The sequence below is a fragment of the Onychomys torridus genome, chromosome 21, assembly GCF_903995425.1.
Source record: "Onychomys torridus chromosome 21, mOncTor1.1, whole genome shotgun sequence".
In the NCBI taxonomy this organism is placed as follows: domain Eukaryota; kingdom Metazoa; phylum Chordata; class Mammalia; order Rodentia; family Cricetidae; genus Onychomys; species Onychomys torridus.
In genome coordinates, this window is record NC_050463.1 from 46,670,244 (window position 1) to 46,679,216 (window position 8,973).

Genomic DNA, 8,973 nt, shown 5'->3' on the forward strand with positions numbered 1-8,973 from the left:
ACACACACACATACACACACATGAGGTATTGTACACTCAACATGTGCTCTCTAATATGGCATCATGCTCTAAAAGGCCAAGAGGTCTTTGGGAAGGTCAGAAATGACCCAGCCACTGTGTGTGGAGTGCTGTGAGGCTGGCGAGCCCACACTGAGTTTCACCACACTGGGAAGCTGCTTCTTTAGGCGAATTTCTAAAACTAGCCTGACTTGGCCAGGTCCTCCTGTCACCATCAGTGAGTGGGGTGGGGATGGACTGAGCAGGAAGTGAACATAGAGACCGGGTTGGGGGGTGGGGACTAGTTCCCACAGCCACCGCAGCTTGGGGGTGCCAAGAAGTCACATAACCTCACCATAGTCTGCCGCCTTCCTGTAGAGGGATGTGAGTGAATTCCTAGAGTTTCCACAGCATGGATTCCGTCCCACTGCACCAGCAAAGCACCCCGGGGCAGCATAACCTCTGACTGAGAAAGGATGGTGGTTGGCAAGGGAATGAAAGGAAAGAGTTCTGATTGATGGCTAGTGGGGCAGAGGGTGCCAAGGACAGCAGGGACCTCCAGGGCACACCAGTGCACACCAGTGGGGCGTGTGACAAAGCTTGGGCCTAGTGTAGTGAAGAGGGAGAAGAGGAGATGAGGGAGAAAAGAACTATGATGGGCTCAGCAGCCCCCCCTTTCCACCTGGCACTTGGGGAGACTCCAAAGAGCAGTAGAGAGGTGTGGCTCACACCCCCATTCTCACACAGGAGCAGGGTAGACACTCTCAAGGGTCCAGCTTACACAAAACCTCCCAATCGGAGTCACTGGCTGGGCCTCCCCTGTATTCAAGACCAGGGTGCCCTCACACAGCCAAGCCTGTCGGCGAGGAACGAGATAGCCGGGGAACAGGACACGGAGGGTGCTGCTCCTGACGGCTGAGCAACTGTGCACCAGCAGAAGCTGGGCATGTGTGCAAACGTTTATGCCTCCCCCAGTCTGGGCTGTCACTGTGCCAAGCCCAGCCTGTCTTTCCTGCCATGCTTTTGACAATGACAGTGATCCTAGTGTGGTAGTGTGTGTGTCTGGAGAGAAATCCCACCAGGACATGGTCATCTACTATAATCAAGCCCATATCGGGAAGGTACTTGCAGCTGTGCCGAATCAGGGGTCAGTGGTGGCGGCTGTAGGCCTTGGTTCCTAGGGAGGGATGGTTTCCCAGGCCTAGGCAGTTGTTTGGCCCACATGGATGACTTCTCTGTGTGACTGGAAACAATTTCCTGTCTCTTCTGCCAGGAGGGGGATGGTGGATGGGTGGGGGTCACACCTTCCAGCTCTAGGCACAGTACCTACCTCTGCCATCAGTACCAGCCTATGGCTTCTGCCCTTTGGACCCCAGTCTCCCCACTGGTAAAGCTAAAGCTAACCCATTCCTTAGAGGAGTTGCAGACAGCCCTGCCCTCACAAGCCTGGATGGCTGAGAGCCTCACAAAGGAAGATAATGGCTAAGCGCGGGATCTCTGGTTTTTGACTGGTCCTCTCTCCTTTTGGAAGCCCACATGGTCTCTGCAGCTGTGTCTTGGGCTGCTACAGGCACAGGAAAGAATTTGTATATGTTTCTGTTGGGGGGGTTCCACCTTGGATATATGGGTGTCGGTGAAATCCTCACTCTTCCGATAAAACGCGCCGCCAGGCACACAGTGCAAAGAGCTGTCTTCCTACAGGCGACAGGTGGGACGCCTCTGGAAGCAGTGTTTCTCATTTCCCCAGAGGAAACCTGTGACATCAAATCATGGTGGGAAGAGGGGCGGGTAGCAGCCGTTCCCACAGAGTGAGAGAAGGCAAGAGCTGGGTCTTGCAAGCACCGCCTCTCCAACTAAAGCCCTAAGAGGTCTGCGAACCAGTGGCTGTCACCGCCTCCGAAAGGCCATTGCTCATGTCTTATCTGCCTCATCAGCTCTCCCCAGGGAACAAATCTTGTCATGATCTGAGATACATCCAGACTGAGGCTGTAGCTCCTTGTTATGTGGCCAGGATGGAACCTGCATGCCACGCAGCCACACATCTGCCCAGAGTGGCTCACTGGAGGAAATATATTGACCTCTTTTCTTACCTTACAAAACACCCCCACTAAAGCCAATCCATCACTGCTAAGGGGATGCCTTCCAGAGACTGGATGGCAGCAACCGTCACCTTATTAAGAAGCTGGGTCAGTCCTGAGGTAGGGCCCTGGGATCTGGTCACAACTGCTGCTTGGGGGTGGGGGTGAGGTTTGGGTCGCCCATCTTCAGACAAGCAAGTCAGCTGAGGTTCGATCTGGTTCCTGCCACCACCACCAGCACCAGCACCAGCCTATGGCTTTAGTTGTCTGGGTCTCAGTTTGCCCATCTGTAAGATGAACTGACCAGTCTCCTTCATGTAGTTATTTAGAGACCCAGTGAAATGGTTTGTGAGTGTGTCACATGTCCTTTCCTTTGGGGGTTAGGAATCAATTTGTATTTACACACATACACAATTCTACTCTAAATGGCATGAGTGTGCACTCTAGATGTCAACAGAAGCAGAACAAGGTAGCCCTGTGACCTGACGGTCTGTAAGGAACAGCTCAAAGACTGTGACTCAGGACCAGTTTCCTGTCTATGCAAGGAGGGTGTTATACTCAACAATACCTCATTTTTCTGTCAACATAAGCTTTCCACGACCCCAAAACATTTTCTTGCTCTTAACAGATGTGGGCAGGCTATGGTATGGTGAGTGACAACCACCCAGGAGGAGGTACAGGTGAGCAACATCCCTAGAAGAGAGATGTGAGGAGACAGTGTCCGGGAGCCAAGGTGGAGGGGAGGGGCAAGCCTGGACTGCAGGGAGCAGGCTGCAAGGGAAGCCAGGCTGGGAGTTTTCAGAGTACAGGAGATGGGGAGCTGAGGGCCTGCGGCACAGTAAGGAGAGAGAGAGAGAGAGAGAGAGAGAGAGAGAGAGAGAGAGAGAGAGAGAGAGAGAGAGAGCGCGAGAGCGCCAGCGGTCTTTGTCCTGCAGTTCCTACTTCACCCTGGGGTGTGAAGGCAGTTACCTCCCTCTCTGGAGCCACCAGCACCCCGGTGTCCCTCCCACAATTCCTGGCTCCTGGGAGAGTCTTGGTTGTTCCTCTGGAAGGACTCCTGGGCATCCCTGAAGCTGCCTTAGTTGTCTTTTGCAGCCCAGGGTAGGCAAACCTCCCCTCTAAGCGCCGTAGAGGAAGTCACTCAGGTTCTGGGGGCCATCTAGTCTACCTCAGTTCTGTCTTGTACTGCCTTAGCCATCACTAACAATCCCCAAACACACAACTAGGCAGGTTAGTTCCAATAACACTTTATTTATGGACAACAAAATTTGAATTTAAAGTACTAGTCACAGGTCACAAAATGTTATTCCTTTGAGGGTTTTTTTTTTAATCATTTAAAAATATAAAACCTATTCTAACATCATGGGTTGTGCAAAAACAGGAGATCCTCCAGATCTAGCCACAGGCTACAATTTACAGGCTTATTCTGATCCGTCAAAGCCAGTTTGTGGACCAGCAGCCCCAGCCTCCAGCTGCATCTGGGAGCTCACTGAAAAATAGCTTTTTGTTTTGTTTTCAGCTCTACAAATCCAAACTCTGGGTTTAATGTGGTCACAGCAACTCATATGCACTTTAAGTTACAAAAATACTGGTGCCAGAGGGTCATTTCAGACATTCTCATTTCACAGGAATGGAGTGTAGCCTGGACTACTCCTGGTTGATACAGCCAAGTTCGAGTACTTGAAACCCAGAGATCTCCCAGTGACTAGGGACTACTGACTCTCACAACCTCCAGGCCACTCCTCTATGACAAAGCTTATCACCATGTAAGGATACACTGCCATCACTGAGCCCCTCTGGGACCAGTGTCCCCCTGGATCCTAAGCTGTGGAGATCTCACAGACGGTCTCCCACTCCCAAATGAGCAAAAGATACTCTTCCCTGTGATTCATTCCCTCCATCCTCATCCCCAGTGTCACTGCCCCAGAAGGCAGGGAAGACAGGAAGATGCCTTCTGCTCACTCTCTTTAAATCCTGAGCTCCACTCTTCCTGGAGCTCTGAGTCCTCAGGGTGGTACCCAGGTCCTAGCTTCCCACGAACTCTTGGGTAAAGGGTATAAAGTAGGCAAGCCAACCTTTCAGCAAATTGACTGAGTCCCAAGAACCCACATACTCAAGTAGACCCTGATCTCCCCTACTTAGAGCCTCCACTTCCTCAGAGCCCAACTTCTTCCTCTGGCCCTGATGGTCACAGGACCTGGTGTCATCTTGGAAAAATGTGCAGAGGAGACACACAGCACAGTTCAGAGCAACCAGTGTCTTAGCCAGCCTGACCAGAGGTGCTAAAGACCTTCAGAGTCCTAAGTGAGAGGGCTGGGGGAAAGGGGGCATGGGGCAGTCCCTGTGTCCCCTTGGACAGCCACTAACATCACTGCTACATGGGCATACTGCTACATCTATCCCAGGTCTGATCCATCTCTACTTGAGCATCTTCTCACTGAAGCCCTGGAGCGAGCATGCACCCTGCAGGACACAATCTCCACTCTCAAGACTTCCCCCTCCAAGTGACAACATCCCACCTCCTGGAGACCGTGCCCTGAGAATCAACAGCCCAAACCGTGGACATTCTGGATAGGCAGACCTAGAAGGCACCCTGAGAAATCAGTCATCCTGTTACTCCTGGGAAAATCTGAGCTCAGGGAAGAGAAAGGAGCCGCCCAGAGTGGAGGCAGGTGGAAGATGCCCCTGTCCCTCCATTTATACCCTCCACCTCCTATTCCACCATAGTGCTCCTTCCTTGGAGCCCTCTCGGCTCAGGTGGGGGGAGGGTGAAGGGCAGGGCTCTCTGGCTCCTAGAAGGTGGAAACCAAGAAAAGGTTAGGCCTCCAGGCCCAGCTCTTAGGCTTTGGCCAAGAACAGCATTACAGTGCCCTGCTTTTGACTGCCCTCCTGCCCGGTCCAGACCTGTGGAGAACACAGTGGGGGCAGCTATGCAGCTCATCCCCTTCCCAGGTAGTACAACAGAAACAGCTCTGCTCGACTGAGCAGAAACTAGTGCAAGGATCAGAACCAACTACTGTCATTCTCCAAGGTCCCCCCCCCCCCCCCCCCCGGACACACAAACCACTGAGGAGCTCAGACCCTACTTTATAGAAGGCCCCTGAACCAATACTGCCTGGTGGTGGAGAGACCACATGGACTCGGCGACAATCAGAACCAGGCCTGAATTCCTCTTCTGTGCAACCCTGAGCCTCAGTTCCTTTACCTGTAAAATGGGGATGCCAGTCCACTAGGGTAGCAGGATAGGAATAAGGGGGAGTGAAAAGGACTGATTCACAGATGCAGCTCTGAGCTAGCTGTCCCACAACCAGGCTCTGCAGCCTCTCCTTCCTCCCCAAGCCTGGGGGAGGCAGCTTTTCCACAGAAGGAAGCAGGAGAGTGTCTCGCGGAATGTGGCAAGGCGCCTTGGAGCTGAACCCTGCCTTACAGCTCTTCTTTAATTAGCTCGCAACTAAAAATAGCTACCCTCCACTCCCTCTGGGGCTGCACACCTCCTTTCTGGCCTGGCACTAGGGTGTGCAGGAGCCACTGGGGGGGTGGGGTGGCAGTGAACTGGAGACAACCCACAACACGGAGGGTAGGCCGAATAGGAAGTTTTATTGAAGAAGACACAGAAGCAGATGTGGGCTCCTGGCGGCCGTTCCTATAGCCCCAAGCGGCTCCGTGGCTCCTGCACTCCCTTACACCTGAACAGCTGGTACCCGTGGAGTCTCACCCAGCCTTGGCAGGGTCTGCTCAGGGGAGGGCAGGGAGACCCAGGCAGCTCCCTTGAAGCCACAGACAAGCCTACTACCATGCCTACCCAATGGTCTGTCCATCCACAAGCCAGAGTAAGTTTTAATGAAGAAGACACAGAAGCAGATGTGGGCTCCTGCCAGCCGTTCCTATAGCCCCAAGCGGCTCCGTGGCTCCTGCACTCCACAGACCCCTTACACCTGAACAGCTGGTACCCGTGGAGTCTCACCCAGCCTTGGCAGGGTCTGCTCAGGGGAGGGCAGGGAGACCCAGGCAGCTCCCTTGAAGCCACAGACAAGCCTACTACCATGCCTACCCAATGGTCTGTCCATCCACAAGCCAGAGTCTGTCCCTGCCTGGGAGCCCAGCCATCACTTGCAGCTCTGGAGTCGGGTCCTATGGTGCTTTTCTGTCAGCAGGGGGATGAAGGTATCACTGTGGGAGAGCTTCAGCCGGCTGCCCCAGCTGGGCCCCTCCCTGGCAGCAGCAGGCTCCGGGGGCAGGGTGTCCAGGTCGCTGCGCGAGCCACAGGGCTTGTCTTCGCTGCTGGAGTTGAGCTCCATCAGCTCCAGCTCATGCTTGGCTGCCGTTTCCAGGACACGCTGTTTGTTGTAGTATCTGACAAAGTTGTTGATGATGGGGTGAATGGGCAAGGCGATGGCAATGACCCCACACAAGAAACTGATGGCCGCGTTGAGCTTGCCCAGTGTGGTCTTGGGGTAGATGTCACCATAGCCCACTGTGGTCATGGTGATGATGGCCCACCAGAAGGACTGGGGAATGCTCTTGAACAGAGTCTCCGGGTGGCTCTGCTCCATGGTGTAGCCTAGGGCGGAAAAGACGAAGATGCCCACGGCCAGGTACATAAGCAACAGCCCGAGTTCCTTGAAACTGCGCTTGAGGGCGTAGGTGAGGGTCTGCAGGCCTGAGGAGTGGCGGGCCAGCTTGAAGATGCGTGCGATGCGCATGATCCGCAGGGCCTGCACAGCCTGCTGCACGTTGGTCAGTTCCATCATTCGTGCGCCCAGGTGCGTGAGTGTGAGGCTCACATAGAACGGGAGGATGGCCAGCACGTCCACGATGTTCATGAAAGACAGAGCAAAGTGCAGCTTGTTGGGCGACGAGAAGAGGCGCAGTAGGTACTCCAGCGTGAACCAACCGATGCAAGCCGTCTCCACGTTCTCCAGCGTCGGGTGCTCCACGCGGTTGCCCTCAGCGTCCACCACCTGCAGCTCGGGTATGGTGCCCATGCACATGACCACGGAGGAGACAAGGATGAGCAGGAAGGATAGAACTGCCACCACCCGCGCCGGGCACGACGACTCGGGCTTCTCCAGGAACTTCCAGACGTACTTTTGGCAGCGGCGCCAGCGCCCCTCGGCCGCGTCCACACCCAGATCGTCCAGGATGAGCTGCACCCTGCGAGCGATCTCCTCCAGCTCCTCGCGCTTCTCGCTCAGGTGGCTCTTGCAACAATCATCCAGGAATTTGAGGTCCACCTTCCAGAAGTCCATCTCGTTCTTGAAGCAGATGGGACAGATGCCCTTTTTCATGTGGACCTCCCCGAAATAGTACACCTCAATAACACACTTGAACGCGTCCGGGTCCCGGTCAAAGTAGAATTCGCGCTTGCCTGGGTCGTAATCGTCGCACAGAGAGAAGATGGTGTCATAGCCACCGGCCAAGCAGTCGATGAGCTCCGCCAGCCGGGTCTCGGGGTACTGGCTGAGCAGGTCTCCGTAGAGCACCTGCCGCACGCCCCCCACATTCACCACGATCTCAATGTCGTCGCCTGCCACCGAGTCCTGGCTGCCAGGCTCCGGGAGGCTTTGCTCGGCAGACGCGTCCATTCTCCCCGCGGGTGCGCTCGCAAGCCCGGGTTCCATGCGCTCTGCTGCCTCCGCCAATGCGCGGCTCTGGGGACAGCAGCAACCTGCTGAGGAGGGCGCTCACAGCCGGCGGCAGCAGGCTGGGGCGCGCCGCAGGGGAGCCATGCACCCGGTGGTGGCAGCGGCGGCGGGGCTGCGCGCGGGCATCCAGGCGCGCCGGCAGGGGACTCTGCGGCCAATGGCCTCGGTTGTTCGGGACACTCACCCTCGACTCCGGATATGTTGCTTCAGCTCGGTCCGGAATAAGACCAGGCTCCCCTCGCAGGCAGCGAGCGACCTCCTTCCCCAGGCGAGCAGGCAGCGTCGGCGGGTCAGCCCAGGAGCTGCGCGATCCGGATGTGCGGAGAGCGAACTTGGACTGGCTTTGCCAGAGCCCTTCGGAAACACAATAGGAATTCCAGCCTGACGTCAAACGCTTTGCTACTGTACCCTCTTCTGGTGAGATTTCGCACCACACGCGCCGCGACTGCCCAGGAATGAGTTAACCCTTGGGCAGACCTGCACCGTTGCCGCCACCGAGGTACTGCTACCGGCTGCGCCTGCGGGCTCAGGGGTTACGACCCAGGGCTTTGAGGTCACACGGGCTCTGACCCGCTGCTGAGTCCCTCCTGCACCGCTAGGTGAGAGGGGAAAGAGGACTTCCTCTGCCTGTTGCTCACCAAGGCAGAGGCCGCTGCTCACTCCTTGGGCACATCCCTTCTGTCCCAGGCTTCAGTTGGCCCTGGAAGGGTTCCTGACACTCCCGGAGCGCTGCCTTGTTGTTGATGTGACCTTGTCCCCTACCCTTACAACTGTCTCAGCTTCCATGGCAAAAAAAGAAAATTGTTCCATGTTACAAGATGAAAAGGGAGGAGAGCTTAGCCATCCCTTAACCCAGGGCTTTCCTGCTGGCTTAGCTGCTGACTTACACCCCATCACCACTAGGCTCCCAGAGTCCCTGTGCCCACCATCCCCCCCACTCCTCTGAAGGAAGTTAGATCTTCCAGTCGGATGCTCCCACACTCCTTCTCATCTTTCCTGGGGCTGAGAGCATCTCTGGTTCCAGCCCACAGTTCTTACCACCAGGATTATCAAACCTGGACCCATCCATGGCCCAGAATTGGGTTTAAAAAATGTAAGCCGGCCCAAGATACAGCTCCGTTGGTAGAGTCCTCGCCTAGCGTGCTCACGGCCCTGCGTTCACGCTCCCACACCACATAAACTGGCCTGGAGGTGCTTGTCTGTGATCCCAGCTTTTTCTTCACTTAGGAAAGGGAGCCAGGAAGAGCAGAAGT

At 55.6% G+C, this 8,973-nt stretch overlaps 1 protein-coding gene across 1 annotated transcript; it reads right to left on the minus strand.

Moving 5' to 3' along the window:
• Positions 1 to 3,306: 3,306 nt before the first annotated feature.
• Positions 3,307 to 8,663, minus strand: Kcnf1 (potassium voltage-gated channel modifier subfamily F member 1). Its single transcript, XM_036171359.1, has 2 exons — positions 6,011 to 8,663; positions 3,307 to 5,761 (listed from the first exon to the last, which is right to left on the minus strand). Exon 1 carries the CDS (start codon positions 7,694 to 7,696, stop codon positions 6,182 to 6,184), a length of 1,515 nt encoding a protein of 504 aa, XP_036027252.1. The 5' UTR covers positions 7,697 to 8,663; the 3' UTR covers positions 3,307 to 5,761; positions 6,011 to 6,181.
• Between the last annotated feature and the right edge of the window lie 310 nt (positions 8,664 to 8,973).